General features: G+C 46.7%; 1 protein-coding gene across 2 annotated transcripts in view; it reads left to right on the plus strand.

Moving 5' to 3' along the window:
- The window catches only part of STXBP2 (syntaxin binding protein 2), a 165,695-nt gene that overhangs the window by 60,024 nt on the left and 82,583 nt on the right, over nt 1–23,088 (plus strand). For both annotated transcript variants that reach the window (XM_030197557.1, XM_030197556.1), the window contains exons 5-7: nt 12,470–12,548; nt 13,415–13,518; nt 22,532–22,680. In XM_030197557.1, coding sequence (XP_030053417.1) covers nt 12,470–12,548; nt 13,415–13,518; nt 22,532–22,680 — 332 coding nt within the window. The remainder of the gene's footprint in view (nt 1–12,469; nt 12,549–13,414; nt 13,519–22,531; nt 22,681–23,088) is intronic.

Raw genomic sequence — 23,088 nt, forward strand, 5'->3', positions numbered from 1 at the left:
ACCGCCGTCCCGGAGGTGCTCCCTCCGGTCCTCCCCCAGGGTCTCGTACCCAATGACGGGGCCTTGGTCCACGCCCCAGTGCAGATTGGAGGACGGCTGTCCTCGTTTCTGGGCGAGTGGATCACAATAACTTCAGACGCTTGGGTGCTGGAAGTCATCAGAGACGGCTACAAGCTAGAGTTCTGCCGACCCTTAAGAGACGGGTTTGTACTCTCTCCCTGCAAGTCTCCGGTCAAAGCTGTGGCAGTGCAGCAGACTTTGGACAATCTGATCCGCCTGGGTGCGGTCGTTCCGGTGCCAGAAAGTCAGCTTGGCAAGGGGCGTTATTCCATTTACTTTGTGGTACCAAAGAAAGGAGGTTCTGTCCAGCCTATCCTCGACCTCAAAGGGGTCAATCGGGCCTTGAAAGTGCGGCACTTTCGCATGGAGACTCTCCGCTCTGTTATAGCGGCAGTGAAGGCAGGGGAGTACCTGGCATCCTTGGACATCAAGGAAGCGTACTTGCATATTCCCATCTGGCCTCCTCATCAATGCTTTCTGCGTTTTGCAGTCCTGGGCCGACACTTCCAGTTCAGAGCCCTCCCGTTCGGGTTGGCTACTACTCCGCGGACCTTTTCCAAAGTAATGGTGGTCATCGCGGCCTTCCTGCGACAGGAAGGAGTACAAGTCCATCCTTATCTGGACGACTGGTTGATCCGAGCCCCCTCTTATGCAGAGTGCGGCAAAGCTGTGGACCGGGTAGTTGCTCTTTTGAGCTCCCTGGGATGGATCATCAACTGGGAGAAAAGCCAGCTGCGCCCGACTCAGTCCCTGGAGTATCTGGGAGTTCGATTCGACACCAAGTGGGCAGAGTGTTCCTGCCAGACAATCGGATTGTCAAGCTTCAGGCTCAGGTGGACCAGTTCCTAGTAGCCTCTCCTCTTCGGGCTTGGGACTATGTGCAGCTGTTGGGCTCTATGACGGCCACGATGGAAGTAGTGCCCTGGGCCAGGGCTCATATGAGACCACTACAACAATCTCTGCTGCAGCGCTGGACTCCGATGTCGGAGGATTATGCTGTGCGCCTTCCCTTGGACCCAGCAGTGCGCAAGGCGCTGAGCTGGTGGATGCAGACAGACAAGTTGTCTGCGGGAATGCCTCTGGTGACCCCGGAGTGGATTGTCGTCACGACGGACGCCTCTTTGTCGGGCTGGGGAGCCCACTGCTTGGGAAGGACAGCGCAGGGGGCTCTGGTCTCCTGCAGAGGCAAAGTGGTCTATCAACCTCCTGGAACTCAGAGCCATTCGGTTGGCGCTTTTGGAGTTCATCCCGGTACTGGTGTTGAAGCCGGTACGGGTCCTGTCGGACAATGCCACGGCTGTGGCCTATGTCAACCGTCAGGGAGGTACCAAGAGCGCCCCTCTAGCCAAGGAGGCTATGAATCTAAGCCAGTGGGCAGAAGCGAACCTGGAGCAGCTGTCAGCGGCCCACATTGCCGGAGTCATGAATGTCAAGGCGGACTTTCTCAGTCGCCATACCTTGGAGCCCGGAGAGTGGCAGCTATCTGCTCAGGCGTTCTTGGACATCACGAAGCGCTGGGGCCAGCCGAGCCTAGATCTGATGGCGTCATCGGCCAATTGCCAAGTGCCGCGCTTTTTCAGCAGAGGACGGGACCCTCGATCCCTGGGAGTAGATGCTCTTCTCCAACAGTGACCGACTCAAGAGCTTCTCTATGTGTTCCCGCCCTGGCCCATGTTGGGCAGGGTGCTAGACCGGGTGGCAAAGCATCCCGGCAGGGTAATCCTGGTGGGTCCGGATTGGCCCAGACGTCCCTGGTATGCGGACTTGATCAGGCTCTCAGTCGACTATCCTCTGTGGCTGCCAGTGGAGCAGGGCCTGTTACATCAGGGTCCCATGGTGATGGAGGATCCCTCCCCCTTTGGTCTTACGGCCTGGCTATTGAGCGGCAGCGTCTGAGAAAGAAGGGCTTCTCAGACAAGGTCATCGCCACTATGCTGAGAGCGAGGAAGCGCTCTACTTCTACTGCTTACGCCAGGGTTTGGCGTATATTTGCAGCGTGGTGTGAAGCAGGCTCACTTTCTCCCTTCACTGCTCCAATTTCTTCAGTGTTGGCGTTCCTGCAAGAAGGTCTGGAGAAAGGCCTGTCGCTCAGTTCCCTTAAAGTCCAGGTAGCGGCTCTGGCTTGCTTCAGGGGCCGCCTGAAGGGTGCTTCCCTGGCTTCGCAGCCAGATGTGGTGCGCTTTCTCAAGGGAGTTAATCACCTGCGCCCTCCTCTGCACTCAGTGGTGCCTGCGTGGAATCTCAACCTGGTGCTAAGAGCATTGCAGAAGCCGCCTTTTGAACCCTTGTCGAGGGCATCTCTGAAAGACCTGACGTTGAAAGCAGTCTTTTTGGTGGCTATCACTTCAGCCAGAAGAGTTTCCGAGCTCCAGGCACTCTCATGTCGAGAGCCTTTTCTGCAGTTCACTGAGGCAGGAGTGACTATTCGCACAGTGCCTTCCTTCCTGGCCAAGATTGTTTCTCGCTTCCATGTGAATCAGCAGCTCTGTCTCCCTTCCTTTCGGAGGGAGGACTACCCAGAGGAATACTCTGCTCTCAAATATCTGGATGTGAGACGTGTCATCATCAGATACTTGGAAGTGACCAATGATTTCCGGAAATCGGATCATCTGTTTGTCCTGTTTGCAGGTCCTCGTAAGGGTCTGCAGGCTGCTAAGCCTACAGTGGCAAGATGGGTCAAGGAAGCCATTGCAGCGGCTTATGTGGCTGCGGAGAAGGTGCCGCCTATCCAGCTGAAGGCTCACTCCACTAGAGCTCAGGCGGCCTCGATGGCAGAGGCCGGGTCCGTCTCCTTGGAAGAGATTTGCAAGGCGGCAACTTGGGCTTCGGCCCATACCTTTTCCAGGCATTACCGCTTGACTGTGGCTGCTCGGGTGGAGGCCCGGTTTGGAGCTTCAGTGTTGCGGTCAGGGATTTCTATGTCCTGCCCTGGGTGAGTACTGCTTCTGTACATCCCACCAGTCTATGGATTGATCAGCATGATGATATGGAAGGTAAAATTATGTATCATACCTGATAATTTTCTTTCCATTAATCATAGCTGATCAATCCATAGCCCCTCCCAGATATCTGTACTGTTTTTATTCTGGTTGCATTTCAGGTTCAAGTTTAGTCTTCAGTTACTTCAGAAAGACTTCGTGTTCAAGTTTTTTCACTTGGATTCTTCAAGAGTTGAGACGAGTTTGTGTTACAGTGAGCTGCTGCATTCCTCTCCCCTCCGTTTTACGGGGCTGGATTGAGATTTAAATTCTGCCGGCACTCCCTCCCGCTTCGTGCGGCTGTAGGGCAGCTTTGTACCCCTCCCGCTTCGGCGGTGTTAGGGTCAGTCAGCTCCTCCCGCGGTTGCGGTTGCAGGATAAGCCAGATCCCCCCGCATCGGCGGGTGTGGTTTCCCTCCCCCGCTCCGCGGGGATGAGCTGGACGGATTCCCCTCCCCCACTTGTGTGGGGATGAGCTGGGTTAATTCCCCTCCCCCGTTTCGGCGGTGGTGAGCTGGGCAGAGTGTCCCTTCGTGGGTGTAATTCTCTAAGTGCTGAGTCCTGCGGATGGAGCTTTGATATCGACATACTGAGGAGTTTCCGGCAGCACATGACCACATATAGGGAGGCAAAAGTTTGCTCTCTATCTCCACCTGCTGGTAGATGGACACAACCCACCAGTCTATGGATTGATCAGCTATGATTAATGGAAAGAAAATTATCAGGTATGATACATAATTTTACCTTATACTAGTGGCCTTCTCTCACTCCTCATTTATCTTCAGTGGAGGGTTGTGAGGGTCACACTTCCATTCAGCCAGTGCCTACTCCTTTTTCCCTTTCTCTTCTTTCCCATCTAAGATGCAACTTCTTTTCCTTTCATTTCTTTCTAATATATAACGGCATATGATCAAACCACTCAGAAGGGCCACTAAATGGGCAGTATATCAAACATTGATTAAACTTGGAAACTCTTGGGTTCCAGTAAAGTCCAATCCATGTGCAACATCAAAGGCACTAACCCACATGGACTCTGAAAATGCATGAAAATTGATTATTGACAGAGGTCTTTAGGACCATCCATTAATTAGGCTCTATATTAATGGATTCTGACTCTTCAGTATTAGCATTCATGAATTCCAGTGCTGTGCCTTAAGCGAGACTAAAAAGCAGGGTTGTCTACCCTTGGTCCTCAAGGGCCACAATCCAGTCAGGTTTTCAGGATTTCCCCAATGAATATGCATATCACACAATTATAAGTTCACTATTATTTCAGTATAATTATCACATATAAATAGCACATACACTATACATAACTATGAAAATAGTATCCCTTCGTTTTTAAATTTTATTATACCACAAATCTCAAGTATGCAAACAATTTTCTCTCTTCACCAATAAAATATTTAATTTGTCTAATGCTAGTATATATTGCAGCATAGGACAGCTGTTGGCCCCACTTTTATATTCCAATCTAATTCAAGTCGAAAACCACAATATTTATTCTGCTTCTTAAAGTCCTCACAGTCAGTCATATTTTAACAACGTTCATGGGAATAACCCCTGCTACTTATCTGCAGTTGTTATGTTCTTAAACCGACGCTGTAAAAAAAGATCTTATGACTCGACTGATTTTCAGCATTGAGAATATCCACACTGCTGTAATCCAAAATTCTCAGTCAGTCATAGTTAAACATCGTTCATGGAAATAATCCCCCACTTCTTATCTTCAAATGTTATGTTTTTAAAGCTACGCTGTAAGGAAGATCTTATAAAGCTTGACTAATCTTCTACTGTGACAGTGTCCAAACTGCTGCAATCCAAACTCTTAATCAAATCCATAGTATAGTTCTCCTTTTCACTTTAATATCACCAAACTACTGCTCACAACCCAACATGGTCCATGTTTTCCTATTGCGTCCTCAGGGGTTGAAACTGCAATAATACACAAATGTTCATTAAATATACTAGTTAGAGAGAATCTACTGAATTTTTGATTATTAAAATTTATAAAACCTTTTTGCTTATCTACTCATGAAAATCCACTACTTGGATACAGGAAACTGAACACTCCAAAATGCCACTCCTCAACCGCCATTGGCTGAAAAAACGCTGACGCATGTGTATGAGAGCACTAATGATTCTCAGTGGTCAAAAAAATCCCAGTCATTTAAATAGCTCAGTCTACCTCCTTATTTAGATCCTCATGACCTAAATATAGGCCATAGCATCTCAAATCCAGCAGTTCTTGAGGACTTGACAAGAAGGATCAAGAGTGCCATCTTGGTACTTATCTTGATTCCTTGGGTCCACACTGATGGCAAAAGACATCGAGTTATGCTTTGCTATGGCCCATTCTGGATTCTCGTGCACTACCTGGAGCCACAAAATCAATATCTAGACATGGAGATGGATCAGCTTCAGTGCTGGCCGTCATGGTGCTTAAACTGAGTGTGAATCAAAACAGATTCATTGGTCTGCATCAAGGTCTAAGTCCCAGTAGACAAGGAATGTTCTCTCAGGAGCCTTCTCTGCTAGCCCAGCCCAAAGTTGGACTTCCCCACAGAATGTTTTTTGGGGGCATAGAATTGGAGAACTGCTGGGGATCCCCTTAAGTATCATTAGATTTCTCTAGACAGGAGTAATCAACTAGTTTTCCCTTGGACTGCATTCCTTCCCAGGAAAGGGGCCCACTTGAAGCTGGCTTCTTTGCAGGAGATCTATAAAATTGTGATATGGATTTCTGGCTAGATGTTCACATCAAATTACTACATGGGGAGTGAATCCTGATTCCTAACACAAGAATAGGTTTGATCAGTCTATCTTGAAGAACTCCTTTGAGGCATAGAATCCAATTCCAGCTCACCTAGTGTGCTTTCTCTGAGGACAAGCAGGCCTACTGTTCACATGTGGGTAAATGTGAGCCGTGTTGCCCAGTCCGGAATTTCTAATCAGCTTGTAAGAGCTTTGTGGAGCATGAGTCACACTCCTCTGTGCACGCACAAGTGTGTTCCCGCCCACCATGAGAGTATGTACCCGCAGTTCTTTTCTTACTTCAGTGGGGAGTGGATGCCATTCACTACTCACAGGCCCATGTTTTCTTGTTTCCTGTGTTCGGGTTCTTCCTTTTTCATTCCCTTATTTTTGTAATTATTTTTTTTCCTGTTTGTAAGTTTCCTTTCCTTTTCTGCGTCTTTGGGCCACATTTAGGACAACTTCGCTCAGGTTCTCCCTTTGTTTTATCTCTGCTGCTTTGCCCCCTTTTTTTGGCACCATCGATTTACTTGATTTGACCACAAAGTTTTTCCTTCCATGTGCATGAAGGCTTCCACTGGTTTAAGTGTTGTTCCTGGTGCAGTAGGTCCATCTCTGGTAAAGACATCCATTCTTGGTGTCTCCAGCGCTTGATCATAGCCCTTACAACTGTGTCCTGTGTTTTCACTTGAAGAAAATTACTCAGTTGGCCAGAGATGCTCAGAAGATTTTTGGAGCCCGGTCCGAATCCTCGATGTCTGCATCAGCATCTGGTGTTGCATAGGGGGGTATCTGTCTTTTTGGCTGCTAGACCTATAGACACTCGGTGCAGTTGTGCATCGAATGGGTCTCCTCCTGCCTTGGTGCCGACGGCTGTGCAGAGCCCCTGGGACTGACCTGCATTGCACCCGACCCTGTAGGCAAAGGCCAAGAAGCATCGGCATTGATCCTTCTCTACATACGGTGCTGGGAGCTCCAGGGAGCCGAGAGAGTTGGCACCCGAGAAGCATCAGCATTGGGAGGACCGCTCCCCCTCCATATAAGAGGTGCCGGTGCGACGGTCTCCGTGCAACCAGGACCAGCCTCCCGTGTTGACCCCAGGAGTTATGCAGACTGTCTCTGAGCTGATGCCCCAGCTTTTCCTGGTGTCGGTCCTCGATGAGCACATCTGGGCCTTGTTTCTTGAACTGCTGGCTGGCTTCATTCAACAGAGTGCAGTGGCATCGAAGGTGCTTGCACCTGCCATGGCTCTAGTTGCAGCCCCGCTTGGCCCTCAGCCTGTGGTGAGGCCTCCGATGTCTGTGTCACATGCAGCCCTGGCGTCAACTGCCGCCCGTCAACTCCCTCAACGTCTGTAGGGGAAGATTCACTGGAGTCCATGTGGGATCCGGCTCCTTGATGCCCCTCTCGGGGACACGGCTACTCTAGGTCGAGGTGGACTCGGTCTCGGCCTTCTTCAGAGGAGTTTTTGGCTTATAATGATGAGCAGCACTCTTGGGAGTCGGATGACCCTTGGTACTTCTCGGAGGAGGAATCTTATGGGATACTGTCTGACCCCTCCCCTCCATAGGAAAGGAGAAAGTCTCCTCGAGAGAGCCTAGAGAGTTGCAAGCCTGTCCCTGCTGGAATCTTACCCGTCTCCACCTGTCCCCACTGCAAACTTACCCATCCCCACCCATCCCTGCAAGAATTTAACTCATCCCAACCCGTCCCCACAAGAATTTAACCTGTCCCCGCCCATCCCCGCAAGAATTTAATGGTACATAAAAGAAAATTCCGGTCAGCTCTCTGTCTCTCTCTGGATTTGCACTGCAGGCAAGGAAGGAATGGAAGTTGGAACACTCTGGTGCACACATGTAAGATTTGTCTCTGATTCACTGGTACTGTGTGCTGACAAGTCGCCACATGCACATGCCAGTAGGTCAGGTGACATCTGATGCTTGTGCCTGTGTCAGAGCTGAGGTCTGTGCATCAGCCTGGGAGCAAAGAGGATTAATAGTAACATAATAAGTGACGGCAAATAAAGATCTGAACGATCTATCCAGTTTGCCCAATAGTCACACTTATCAATTCATGATTAAATCAACAAGTGTGATATTATATACTTGATTATGGTCTTTCTTTGGTGTTACTGAGACATAGACCATAGAAGTCTATCCGGCCCTATCCTTATGTTCCAACTGCTGGGGTTGCCGTCGAATCCCACTACAGTCGATTCTTCATTTCATTTGTGAGACACAGACCGTAAAAGTCTGTCCAGCACTGTCCTCATGTTCCAGCCACTGAAGTTGCTGTCTAAGCCCTTTCCAGCCCATCCTAAACCAGATTGCCATATGAGAGACAGACCATACAAGTCTGCCCAGTATCGGCCCTAGGTCATCACAGCCAGAGTCACCATCTAAGTGTCACTTGGCACATCCACACACATACAGCCATTTAAGGTTAGGGTTTTTTTTTTTTTTAAATAACTTCCATTTTCTAATTAGTGATCCTTTGTGTTCATCCCATGCCTTTTTGAATTCTGTCATCATTTGTGTCTCTACCACCTCCTTAATGAAAGACTTTCCGCATTTGTGCTGTTAAAGCAAGGAGGAGGAGACAGCACTCAAAAAACTTGGTAATTAGTAGATGAGAGGCTGCAGGAATCCCGCAGAAATTGTTTCCATCCCTGCAGGAACTGCTTCCGTCCCCACGGGAACCCCACAGAACTGCTTCCGTCCCTGCGGGAATCCTGCAGGTTCTGCGGGATTCCCGCAAACCCCATTCCCGTGCAGGTCTCTAAGAGAGCCTTTCCTTTCCCTCTTTTTTTAAGGAAGTAGCGGCTGCCATTCCATTTCCTTTGGAGGTGGAGGACGAGTCCAGGGCCAAAATGCTCAAGGTCCTGAACTACATGCCTCCTCCTAGAGAGTCTGTGACGTCCCACTTCACAAGATTTTATTGATGTTCTCGCGCAGAATTGAGAGTCCCCTCTGTCTGTCCCGGTACGCCCCAAGAAAATTAACACCATGTACCGGATTAAGAGTATCCCTGGGTTTGATAAGCCTCAGCTGCCTCAAATTCCCTGGTGGTTGAATCTGCCCTCAAAAGGGCAAAGATTTTTAGAGACTGTGCTTCGGCACACCCGGACAAGGAAGTTAGAACCTTGGACTCTTTTGGGCGTAAGATGTTTCAAGCCTCTGTGCTCATCTCCTGTATTCAGTCTTACCAGCTCTTCATAAGCGTGGATTTGCAGGACTTGGTGCACAAGCTGCTAGATTTGGCACCCCCTTGGTGGGTCTCTTTGCTACTCAGGTCACAGTTCTGTTCCAGGTTTGAAGCCCACGACAGAGTAGTGTCCGATGCTTTCCTTCTCTATTGAGGGACAGGTCTTCTGTATGCGCATCCTTCTATACCTCTTGTGGGGAAGACTTTGCTGAAGCTCAAGCAAGACCGCAGGACATTGATTCTGATCGCTCCTTACTGGCCCTGACAGATCTGGTTCCCTCTTCTTCTGGAGTTATCCTCCAAAGAACCGTTGTGATTGGATTGTTTTCCAACCTTCATCGCTCAGAGCAAGGGATCTCTTCTGCATCCCAACCTGGTCCTCATGGCCTGGATGTTGATAACCTAGAATTTGCTTCCTTGTCTCTTCCAGAGGGAATCTCCCAGGTCTTGCTGGCTTCCAGGAAAGATTCTACTAAGAGTTGTTACTCTCTTAAATGGAAGAGGTTTGCCACCTGGTGTGAGGACAGAGACTTTGATCCCATTTCCTGTCCTACACAGACCCTACTTTAATACCTTCTACATCTTTCCAAGTCTGGCCTTAAGGCCAACTCCGTAAGTGTTCATCTTAGTGCGATTAGTGCTTACCATCAGTGTGTAGAAGGTAGGCCCATCTCTGGACAGCCTCTAGTTGTTCACTTCATGAAAGGTTTGCTTTTGTCAAAGCCTCCTATCAAATCGCCACCTGTGTCATGGGACCTCAACGTTGTTCTCACCCAGCTGATGAAAGCTCCTTTCGAGCCACTGAATTCCTGTCATCTGAAGTACTTGACCTGGAAAGTAATTTTCTTGGTGGCTATTACTTCAGCTTGTAGGTTCATTGAGCTTCAGGCATTAGTAATGGATGCACCTTACACTAGGTTTCATCACAACAGAGTAGTCCTCCGCACACACCCTAAGTTCCTGCCGAAGGTGGTGTAGGAATTCCATCTGAACCAGTCGATTGTCTTGCCAACATTCTTTCCCCGACCTCATGCCCATCCTTGGCAAGAGTGCCTTGCACACCTTAGACTGCAAGTGAGCATTGGCCTTTTACTTGAAGCAGACTAAGCCCCACAGACAGTCCACCCAATTTTTTGTTTCTTTTGATCCCAATGCACAATCTCTAATTGGCTGGCAGTTTGCATTTCTTTCACTTATGCCCACGCTGGGCTAACCCTGGAGGGTCATGTCAAGGTTCACAATGTCAGAGCCATGGCTGTGTCTGTAGCCAAATTTCAGTCAGCCTCCATTGAAGAAATTTGCAAGGCTGCAACGTGGTCTTCAGTCCACACATTAACATCTCACTACTTCCTTGAGCAGGATACTCGACACAACAGTCGGTTTGGACAGACAATACTGCAGAATCTGTTTGTGGTCTAGAGTCCAACTCCCCCTCCTAGGCCCATTTTGTTCTGTTCCAGGCTGCATTCTTACCTAGTTTGTATATGGTTTCAGATTGATCTGTGTTCTCTCCTTGCTGTGTGAGGCCCAATTGACCAGTGATGGTGGTTTTCAGTGAACCTGGTTACTAGGGATTCCCCACATGTGAGAATAGTAGGTCTTCTTGGCCTTGGAGAAAGCGAAGATACTTACCTGTAGCAGGTATTCTCCGAGGACAGCAGGCCTTATATTTTCACAACTTCCCCTTGAAGTGGTCTCCTGTTTTGTTTTCGTATGTTATAATATTGTACTGTGGGTACTGTGCTCTCGCAGCAGATGGGAGGGCACGTGCACAGTGGAGTGTGACTTGTGCTCCACAAAGCTCTTACAAGCTGATTAGAAGTTCTGGACTGAGCAATGCGGCTCGTGTTTACCCACATATAAGAATATAAGGTCTGCTATCCTTGGAGAATACCTGCTACAGGTAAGTATCTTCGCTTTATCTTTTATTTCAGGTTTTCTTTATCACAGATATGTGCAAAAAAAACCCCGCAAAAGGCCCGTTGCCAGCAAAATAAGTAGTTGTCTATTGGCAATATGATGTTTCCATTTTCCCCTTCTTTGTGCGGCTAAGAATTACCATCAAGGAGGACTAAGTATCCTGCTTGTCCTTGGAGAAAGTGATGTTGCTTACCTGTAATAGATCTTCTCTGAGAAGTGCAGGTCATAAGTATTCATAATTCTCCCCCCCCTCCCCCACCAGCTTCTGCGTTCTTTGGCAGATGATCAAAAGCAAACGCAGGTGCTAGAGGTCAGTAGCACCCTACTAGCACCTGCATTTTCTTCCACCCTATGATCAGAGCTGGTATTAACTATTTCTCCCCAATTCTCAGCAGGCAGGGTGCCAAGCATTGGTGCTGCTCCCACAGCAAACCCTACGCGAGCTCAGAGCTGGTGTTAGGGTTTGTGGAGCATTGGGGAGGAATAAGGAGCCCTGTCCAGCATGTATTTGCATGCTAGCAGGCTCTTCCATCTACCCAACAGGACCGGAACCGAGCCCTGAAACCCCCCTCCCCAAACCAGTAACTCAGGGGCTGGAGGTCCCTTATATGGCTGGGAAGTCCCGCCCATCACATCCCAGGATGGACTGTTCAGGACTGGGCACCGCCTCCACTGCAAAGGTTCGGGGGGAGGGGGAGGGGCCGCTAGACCACCAGGTGGGGGGGGGGGGGGGTTGGGCTTGTGGTCCACTGGGCCACCAGGGCCTTATATTTTGGGTGTGTGGAGGGGTTTGGTGGGCTGAAGATCCACCAGACCTCCATATCTCTGTCCTGGGTGGATGTGGGGGCTTGGGGGGCATGTATGGGCATTGCAGTTGAGGGAGCCCCTGTGTTTGAGAGGTCCGGGCTTTAGACAGCCTGGATCTGTCAAACAAGTGCAAAAGGATTGTGCCTTAGTGCATGCTCAGGCACAATCCTCCCACACTTGTACCCTATAATCAGAGATAATAGCATGCTTAAATTTGCATGCTACTATCTCTGATCATAGGGGCGGTATAGCCCTGGTCTGTTCCAGCGCTATTTTCGAGCTCTGTATGGAACAGCTTTGGGCTTCTCATCATCTGTGCTGTAGGTTTGGCCCTGCACAGTGACACCACCACAGGAAGTCCCAAAGGCATGACTGGGTTGAAAAGCTCTAAACTTTTAAGATTTGTTTGTTCTTGCCTTGCTGGGCTTTGTTGGATGATGTCGCCCATCAGTGAGAACTTATTTCCTGTCCTTGGACAACATCTGTTACAGCTAAATAACTGTGCTTTTCCTGGCAACTTACAGAATGGCTAAAGTACTGTACTCTGTAACCGTGTCTTTTCTTAGACTGCCAGCACAGGCTGAACCATACCTCTTTATGTGCTGCTTAAATGTGGGTCACCATTAAACCTCGCAGCATCTGCAAAATTGCCACTGTTAATCCAGCATAGGAGAGCAGTGATCGTGGATGTCTCAACTTTACTGTACCGAGCTGTAACTTTTGTCCTCTTTTTCCCTTCTGTCTAGTCTGTATGGGCTCTTATCAATGATTTCAAGGACACTCCAGCCTTCACATACAAAGCGGCACATGTCTTCTTCACTGATAGTGAGTATCTAGTGGATGGCCCTATCACCAGGGAAGACAGTTTAGTACTTATGAATGTGTACTAAACCTACTAAAGTAGAAGTAAAGCAGCGCCTTAAGCAGTTCATTTAGATAGCTAATATTCAGGGGCTGAAAAGACTGATTCTTTCCTCTCTATGATTGTGTATATAATTTCTACTTGTCCATCTCTCTCTCTCTCTCTCTCTCTCTCTCTCTCTCTCTTTCTTTCTTCTTGTCACCCATAGGGGTGTCTCTACGTTCTAGAACATAGAATTAGTGGTCAGCAAACAAGTTGAAGGTGATATCCTTTTTACTAGAGTATCCTAGGAAGGTTGATGCAGTATTCTCCTTTTACAGGCGTCATAAAGAATTGTCCTGTAATGCTGTAGGCTAACAGTCCTGTGAGTCTGCTTCAGAGGTTAGATGGTAATCAAAGCTGATAACGAAGCACTGGCCCACCATCTGACAGCTTTTGCATTGGCAGCAACAGCATGTAAAGTTCTCAACATACATCCCTAATGCTAGAATGGTTACAGTATGGACAGGAATAGTGCAAACATTCCTCATGTATACTCAAACTGCCCTATCACAAGAAATATAGAGCACGTGAAACAGCAGTTGCAGCTTCATCACTTGTTAGTTTAGCCAGCTTGTCCTAGACCTGCTCTGAAAATATTATTTCTAAACATCAGGGAAGCTGTGTGCTCAAGTTCATTTATCCTGGTAGGCTGTCAGTTATAGAGAATAAGGTTGTTTGTCCTGAGACCACTTATAAATCTATTGTGGACTTCCTTACCTATTGTTGACATACAAACATTGTGCTGCTGTCTATTTTATAACCTCTGCTTATTACAATTATGTTGCAGCATGTCCAGAGTCGTTATTTAAAGAGCTTGGTAAAGCACGAGTGACAAAAGCCATAAAGACCTTGAAAGAGATCAACGTGGCATTTCTTCCATATGAATCTCAGGTAAGGAGAAATACGTTGTCAGCATGAATCTCCTCCTCTGATTTTCCAGATACTGGACCCAACCCTCTTCCCTCACCCCCCCCCCCCATCTGCTTCATACAAGTTACTGTAATATTTCAAAAAGCATTCCCCTATGTCCTTATCAGTATACTTCCAACCCCCCCCCCCCCCCTGAATCTTTTGAATATTAGAGTGCCCCTTTCTCGCCCTCAAATATCTGGCTAACATTTTGCTAGATTTATTTGCAAATTCAAAACACTGCTGCTTTAATTTATAGCGCATAAACTCCACCTCCTCCATCTGCATTTTCATCAATTCTCCTCTCACTTCCCTTAACTCTTCCCAGACTCGCACATCAGGATTCTTCTTATGTAACTGCTCCAGATATTTCAACCTCGTCCGCACTTCCAAGGACTTCTTACCCCGCTCTTGCTTCCTCCTAGCACCCCATTTTATCAAAACCCCTCGCACCACCACCTTCAAAGCATCCCAGAGAGTACCATCAGACACTTCCCCATTATCATTAAAACACCTAAATTCCTGGATAGCTTGTATGACATCTTCCCGAATATCATCATCTCCCAAAAGTCTCATTCAATCTCCAGATCCCCCTACGACCCTCCAATCCCATACCTTGCAATTTGACCCAGGTAGGTGCGTGATCCGAAACACTAATTGTTTCAATTTCTGCCCTGTCCACCATATTCCACGCATTTTGATGGACCCATGCCCGATCCAGCCTAGAATATGACTGTGCTGCATGGGAATAAAAGGTATAATCACTCTGGATTCCATGTAATAGTCTCCAGCAATCCACCACCTCTAACCCTTTCATGAGTTGCAACAAGGCTTTTCTCCTCTGCCTACTATAATAACCTCCCCATTTTGAATGGTCCAGTCTAGCATCCGGGCCCAAGTTGAAATCCCCCCCCCCCCTCACCACCACCACTATATGCCCTCCCACAAATCCCAACAACTCTTGCTTTAAATTTTGAAAGAATTTCCCCTGATTCATGTTTAGGGCATAAATATTAATCAGCGTAAGTTCCTTACCCTCCAACCGTCCTCTAAGGGCCAAACATCTCCCCTCTTTATCCCTAAACACCTTATTAGTCACAAACCCACAGTTTTTCCGAATTAATATAGCTATCCCCCCCACCCTCTTCCCCCCCTCCCCTTGATGTGTCACCACTTCTTGATATTGCCTATGTCTTAGCATATGGGCATCCCGTGACCTCAGGTGAGTTTCTTGCAAAAATGTAATCTCCCAGTTCAATCTCCCCAGTTCTTTAAACACTCTACTACGCTTCCCAGGATTATTCAATCCATTCACGTTCCATGTACCTACTACCAAAGCTGCCAGCCTCCCCCCCACCAGTGCCTGACCTGCCAACCTGCAGATCAGCCATCATCAAGGAAATGACACACAGAGCCCGGGCCTAAAACTCCCCAGTTAATAACCCAAGTCCTAACTATCCTCTATTCCCCAGCTCCCCCTCTCCATCACCCCCAACCCCTAGGCTATTCCTTCAGCTCTAACCCTCCCTTCAAATCCCTCCCCCATAACCCACCCATCATTCCTTTTACACAACCCCAGTCCACTTTGCTGATTGTCAATCTTATAAAACGCCTCTCCACTCCTCCATCCTTCAAGCAGTGGGCTTCACAGTGTTCCTCCCTCTCGCCACCTCAGACTGCCGAATCTTAATCGGGTCAGAGTCTTTGACCCTCTCAGCCCTCTCCAGATGACTCAGAAGTCCTTTGCAGCCCAAAGCCTGTAAAGCAGACCACGCCTCCTCCGGGGTCTTGATCTTGCGGGATTTGCCCTCCACCGTTAGCCACATGGCAAAGGGAAACAACCACCTATATCGTATCCCCTTATCCCTCATAAAAGCAGTCACTTCTCTAAATGATTTACGCTTCTGCAACGTGCTCCAGGCCAAGTCCTGATACACCCCAATTCTACAGTTTTTCCAATTGATTTCTCCTTGTTGCCGCGCCTTAGCCAAAATCTTCTCCTTTAAAGGGAAATCCGCAAAACAGAACACTATATCCCTCGGAGCTAAATCCTGCTGTGGCCCTGGCGCCCTATGAGCTCGCTGGATTTGCAAATCAGACCTGTCCCTCCTTCCTTCAGGATATAGAATAAACTCACATAAGTCCTGAATCACAGCCGAACAGTTGACAAAAGGATCAGACTCTGGGATCCCCTTAAAGCGCAAATGATTTCTTCTGGACTGATTTTCCAGGTCTTCCAACTGTTCCTTAACATATTGAAGATCCTCCTGTCCCTCAGTTAGTGCTTGTCTCACCGAGCCCACTTCTTTCTTGAGGGTCTCAACCTCCTCCTCTAGCTCACCAACTCGAGACCCCAAGTCCCTCAGCTCAGGGTGTATGTCTCTCAACGCCATGTGGATATCTTTCCGCACTCCTGCAAAGTCATCCTTGAGGTCCCGGAACCAAGCCTTTACTGATCTGCTCTCCGATCCCCCTCAACTCAGGATCTCTGTCCTCCATTAGGCCAGTTCTCAACTGCTCATCTGACCCCTCCAACACGGCCAAACCTCTCTTCGGGCCCTGCTGCTCACTGAGCCCAAGTCCCCCAGAGACCACACTGCCCACAGCTTCCTCCTCCGCAGCATCCCCTTCTGGTTTCACTTCCACTATATCCTCACTGTACTCCAAGTCTCCCTTGTCCACATGTTTTCTGGGCTGCCCCACTGACTGCTCCTTTCCTCCAGCCCCCCCTGTCTCCGGGGGGACCTCTGAGGCACCCGACGTTCCCCTCCAATTTGGGGATGATATGGACTTCGGGGGCATTGTGCCACGTCTGTACGGCTCTGTTTTACCCCTCAGTGATTCAAAAGGAAAAGATTACAGCTCTGCCATCTCTTCTGCCCTGACGGAGCTCTTTTCCTAAGCTGCCATCGCTCTGCGTGATGTCACTTCCTCCCTCCTCTGATTTTCCAATCGGGAGTCATACACTGATGGCATGGAAATCTTTCCCAATGAATTTCTGGTATGGTATCGTGCAGTGTCAGTGTGATATTTTTGCATATGGTGTTAGACATCTCTCATATGCTGTGTAATTAGTATGTAGGAGTAGAAGGCACTGTAGGCAGCACTGCATGCCACTATATAACAGTTATATACTATTATAATACCTGGCACCTTCCAGCACTACCAATCTGACATTAAAATACATTTTATGGCTAACTTCATCTTTCCTTGCCAAGGCCTGTTAGGCCTTAGACCTGCGTGCAGTCTGCAAAGGCACTTCAAAACATCACCAAGGTCACCAGTGGATGAGGAGAGTAACAACCACACTATATTATCACCAGGGGAATTCACAAGCTCGCTATTGTAGATTCTGGGCTCATATCCATTTAAGGAAAGCCAGTTCTTACTGGTACAATGACCTCATTGTTAAATGCTGTCCTTCAACATGGTACCAGTGGGACAGTATTGTGGCCCCTCAAGCCACAACATCTGAAACAAACAGTTTGTTGTGCATTGGCAAAAAGGCCAAGAGTGCACGTCTCCAACTCAGCAGCAGTCTGCAATTGAGGTAAAAGGAAGTTCCTGTTGAAAAAAAGTAGTTGGTTGCTGTTTCTGTATCCGTCGGGTCTGAAGTGCTGTCCCTGCTCTGCCTTTCTTACTGATCTGCTTGAGGAACACCCCGACACCTGCTGGACATCGTTTGACATCCCTACCCAGGTTGTATAGATGCCTGTGTCTGCTGCTTTGGGGTTAGTATAGCCAACTGAACTAGAAGCCTATTTTAGGATTCTCTGTGTGTGTCAGCTTCAGGCTGAATAAAGATAAGACCATCTGTGTCATTATTCGTGTTTCTTTTTCACTGTTGTTTTGCTACTTTTGTAAATAAATAAGCAATCTATTTTTTTATAATACCTTTGGGTGTGGAGTTCAGTCATTATTTGGGCATTATGAATTTGGACCTTAAATTAAGGGAACACAACTACTTTAGACACTACACTGTCTATACCAAAACATGGCAGTGTAATCTGTACTAAGTGTCAGATTCCAAATTACACCCCAAAAAGAGTGTGCTTGTAAGTAAGCACAGGTTCATAGTTACTAAAATATTTGGCGGGGGGGGGGGGGGGGGCGCTAAGCTATTAGAATGGATTCCCCAAGCTCACAAGTGTCTGTGGCAGAGTTGCTGTTAGTTATGGCAACAAACAACATAGCAAATCTTCTCAACTGAGTGACAACATCTGATGGAGCTAGCTTAAAAAAAATTCTAGAATCTTTTAAGAGGCAGCACCATGCATGCACCTGACTTCCTGCTTTGCGTCATCATGCAGAACCTCAATTATCTTTTTTTTTTTTTTCCTCAGAGTTAGTAACACTTGTGCATTTTACTCTTAAATTATTTTTACTTTAAATTTATATTCTTAGTATTACTTAAGAAGTGTTTTTGTGAAGTTCTTGATCTTCCTGAATCTGTTCAAATTTCTAACATATTTTTCTAGATTTTTGCTTTGGGAGTACTACTACTACTACTTATCACTTCTATACAACCAAGGAGGTGGATAATGCACTGAGTTGATCAACTAGTTTGGATTTGTCCACATTTCTACAACCATCTTTGGACAAGATTTCAACTAGGGATAAACTCCTGGTTACATTCATAACAGAATTGCATAATGTCATGATGCTAAAAAAATATTTTCATAAGAAGGAAGTTTTTTCTCATGGTCAGAAAATGTACATGTTCCCTAATTGTGGGATTACATAAGCACATAGGAAAACCTATGATTTTGCTTTAGAGGAAACTGAAAAGTTTCCATGTAAGCGCTTAGTGACACACTAAGTGAGCTGATCCAATTTAGATAGTTTTAAGAGCTAATTTCTTATTGATTTGTACTCTTAAGTTGGTTGGGGGTTTTTGGCAGGATTAAATGAAAGTCTTTGTGCTCATTGGGTCTCTGTCTTCATGATGTGGGCTGTAAAAGCTTTTTGTTTATTTTTATTTGGTTTTGTTTTCTTTTGGGGATTTTCATTTTGGAGTCCCTGAGGCCAGGATGACGTGCAGGGGCATAATCGAATGAGGCACCCAAGATTTCCTTGGACTGTCCTCGCAGGACAGCTCCGTGAAGGAGCGGGGAAACCCGTATTATCGAAAGATGGGCGTCCATCTTTCGTTTCAATAATAAGGTCGGGGACACCCAAATCTCAACATTTAGGTCAACCTTAGAGATGGTTGTCCTTAGGTCGTCCTTAGAGATGGTCATCCCCGATTTTCGGCAATAATGGAAACCGAGGACGCCCATCTCAGAAACGACCGAATCCAAGCCATTTGGTCGTGGGAGGAGCCAGCATTCGTAGTGCTCTGGTCCCCCTCACATGCCAGGACACTAACCAGGCACCCTAGGGGGCACTGCAGTAGACTTCAGAAAAAGCTCCCAGGTGCATAGCTCCCTTACCTTGTGTGCTGAGCCCCCCACTCCCCACAACTGTACACTACTACCATAGCCCTAAGGGGTGGGTACAGTGGGTTTCTTGTGGGTTTTGAAGGGCTCGCATTTACCACCACAAGTGTAACAGGTGGGGGGGGGGGGGGGCCTGGGTCCACCTGCCTGAAGTGCACTGCACCCACTAAAACTGCTCCAGGGACCTGCATACTGCTGTCAGGGAGCTGGGTATGACATTGGAGGCTGGCAAAAAAAAAATTTTAAGTGTGTTTTTTTTTTAGGGTGGGAGGGGGTTGGTGACCACTGGGAGAGTAATGGGAGGGCATCCCCGATTCTCTTCGGTGGTCATCTGGTCAGTTCGAGCACCTTTTTGAGGCTTGGTCGCAAGAAAAAATGGGTCAAGTAAAGTCGGTCAAGTGCTCGTCAGGGACGCCCTTCTTTTTTCCATTATCGGCCGAGGACGCCCATCTCTTAAGCATGTCCCAGTCCCGCCTTTGCTACGCTGCTGACACGCCACTGTGAACTTTGGTTGTCCCTGCGACGGAAAGCAGTTGAGAGCGCCCCAAATCAGCTTTCGATTATGCCGATTTGGGCGACCCTGAGAGAAGGACGCCCATCTCCCGATATGTATGGGAGATGGGCGCCCTTCTCTTTTGAAAATAAGCCTGCTACTCAGCTACAACAGCTTGTGTGCATGGTTTGTTATGCCTCTCCCCCCTACCTGTCATACAATTGAGTCTCAGCATGGTTGGTACCCAGTCTTTCCTGTCTTTGATGTTCTTTTCAATTTAATCATATATTAGAGTGGAGGAGTAGCTTAGTGGTTGGTGCAGTGGCCTGAGAACCTGGGGAACTGGGCTTGATTCCCACTGCAGCTCCTTGTGACTCTGAGCAAGTCACTTAACCCTCCATTGTCCCAGGTACAAAATAAGTACCTGTATATAATTTGTAAATCACTTTGATTGTAACCACAGAAAGGCGGTATCAAATCCCAACCCCTTTCCCTTATTAGTATTGTAAGCCGCTGTGGCCTGTACACAGTAACAGCGGGGTATCAAGAGTTTTAATAAATATGAACATAGAGGCTGCACCAGCTTCCAAGGACCCAGGATCAGGCTACTGATATTCAAGTGGCTTAGGAGGACACTCTCCTCAAAATTGGCATTAGCAATTTTCAAGGAGGAGTTCAACGAGGACTCTGAGAAGCTTGTTCAAATCCTTGCTCAACATAGTGTCATCAAATCATAGGATCCTATAGTTGATCCTTGAGGTCTGTGCTGACCCTGGAGGTGATTCAGATTTCAGAGTCTGTTAGTCACACTGGTGTCCATTGCCAGTGCATTGGAGGAGCAGATTCCCCAAAGCATAGGTGTACACTAGAGCTTAGATACTTATGGTTTGTTGTTCCTACTGAAGTATGAACATCTAACCAGGCATAAATAAAGACCTCCCAAATCAACGATTTTTGCTGGGTCTAAATTAAAGTACTCCTGGGATTTTGAAAATGAGTTCTGTGGAGTTCTTTGAAGAAGAGGCCTCCACTGGCTTAGCCTTGAATCCATCGCTTCCACACAAGGAGAAAGGCTCTCGAAGGATCTCTCCTTCATTGACTTAAAGTGAATGTCATTAGCTATTTCCCCAATATAGTTAAGAGGTGGTGGAGAAAACCAGGGTAGAAAGACTGGACAGCCTCCCCTCTCCTATTTGTTTTAATTGTGCTCTTTGTAATCTTATGGAGCGCTCCCTGGTCTTTTGTACATTTTGAAAGAGTAAACCATCAATTTACTTATATCCTTCACTCCATTAAGGATTTAATAGAAGGCTAGCTACTTTTTCCTTACCCTTTCATTTACTACCCAGGAAGGTGTAACTGTACCCATTCAAAGAGTCTTAGGGATTCATGAGAATGGTAAACCCCTCTTTCTGGGTACCTTGTTAACAAGAATGGGGACTTTCTATGTATAGAGTCCAAAAGGCTCCCAGATTTGAGAAACAGCAGTTCCCACACCATTCTTTGGTAGCCTGATCTGTTCTCCAGAGAGCTTAGGGTTCCAGTTTCTACTCCTTGATGACCCCAAGGAGAGATGCTCAGACTTTGGGGAAAAATGTTTCAGAATGCTGTGCTGTCTTCCCACATTACTTGTTCTACTTATACCACCTTTTGAAGCAAAGTGGTTTTACAGTAGAACCAACGTGTATACATTGAGTATACTGACCATTTAACCCTACTCTGTTTTCTATCTTTTAACCAGTTTTTAATCCACAATAGATCATTGCCTCCTATCCTATGACTTTCTGATTTTCTGAGGAGTCTTTTGTGAGGTACTTTATCAAATGCCTTTTTGAAAATCCAAGATACACAGTATTGACCAGCTCACTTTTATCCACGTTTATTCACCCCTTCAAAGAAATGTAGTAGATGAGTCTCTCTAGTGCAGGAGTGGCCTAGTGGTTAAACCACTGGTCTTGTAATCCTATAAAATTGTCCCCCAAGTCTGATATTATCCTGTTGATGAAAGCTCATATTGATCCATTATATTCCTGTGAGCCCTGTTCTTGGAGGTCTTAGTTTTAGTGGTGTCATTTTGGCCGTAGTGGTTATCTGTCCTTCACAAAATCTTTCCAGGATAATAAGGTCTTTTTGTGCACACTTCTAAAGTTCTACTTGAAGCAATGCCAGGCTTCCACTTAAGTCAATTAATTGTTCTTCCAAAATTTTTCTCCCAACCATATGTCCTTATAAGTGAATGTGCTTTCTACCTGGCATGGACTGAGACCTTTAGAAAGTCTACCCAAGTTTTTGCTTCCTTAGATAAGAGATCTGCAAAACTGTAATGTGGAGTTTAGTCACCCATTCTCATCGCATTACTGACTTATGTTCCAGGTATGACAATAGATTAGGTGAATCTGACGTCTAGGTCTTTGAGGTTTAGAATCCAGCTCTAGTCTTCCAGGACCACTTTTATTATTTCCAGGTTCTCTTTGAAGCAAGAAAACAAATTCAAATGATTCATTGTTGCTGAAAACATATGGGGTTTTTGCCAGATGGCATTTGTTTACTTTTATTTAAAGGTACCTATTAACAATTCCCACTTGTGAGGACTGCTATCCTGTTTGTCCTTGGAGAAAGCAAAGTTGCTCACTTGTGATGTATTTTCCCTGAGAACAGCAGGGTATTAGTCCTTACAGAGCCCTCCTGTTTTCCCCAAGGAGGTAACTTTTCATCATAGTTGTAAAAAGAATTGAGGTTGCCTCATGCAACAGCAGTGGTATCAAAACTGCTGTACATGCACTCCAGAAAGCTTTGCTGCTTGTAAAATTTGTTGTGGCCTCACTTTCCTTCAATACCATCACCGTCTTTTGAGTACTCGTATTCCACTGTCTTTGGAGAGCTCCTGCCTACAGGTAAGCAAATTTGCTTACCTACTAGAAGTGGTCAAAATAGTCATGTGTATGATGGCAGCAGCAGCAATAACATGTCCTTTCCATAGCTGAGCCATATTCATGGTTATCCTGGAATGTTGTGCATCTCTGGCTATTATAAACTCTCTCTCCAACTGATGCTGTTCTCTCAGGTTTATTCCCTGGATGCTCCAGAAACATTCCACAACATCTTTAGTCCTTATCGGACTGTGGAGAAGAACAAGCTGTTGGAGAGCCTTGCAGAGCAAATTGCTACTCTTTGTGATACCTTAAAAGAGTATCCAGCCGTCCGTTACAGAAGGTGAGTTGCTCCCTGTAGAAAACCACCTGTTTACTACAGATAGATACTTCTCCCTTAACTGCATCATCTAGTACCTCATCTGCTATAGAGACAGATTTTCTTCTTACAGGAATACCGTACCCTTCTTCCCCTTGCAGAAGAAATCTGTCTCTATAAGAATACCCTTATTCCCTTGGAATAGGCTCTCCAAATAGTTGTCTGGTGTTGCCAACATGGGACATGAAGGGCATTGCACAAAAACCCGGTAAGTCATAAAAATTAAGTTTTTGACAAAAGCAGTTTTTGTATTTAGTTGTTTTTTTGGTTTGTTTTTTGTTTTCTACTGTGAAAGCCATCATTCACAGGTTATGTTATTGTTATCTTTGTTACATGTCATCAGAGCAATGTCAGAATAACAAAAATAAGATT

The sequence above is a fragment of the Microcaecilia unicolor genome, chromosome 3, assembly GCF_901765095.1.
Source record: "Microcaecilia unicolor chromosome 3, aMicUni1.1, whole genome shotgun sequence".
Lineage (NCBI taxonomy): Eukaryota > Metazoa > Chordata > Amphibia > Gymnophiona > Siphonopidae > Microcaecilia > Microcaecilia unicolor.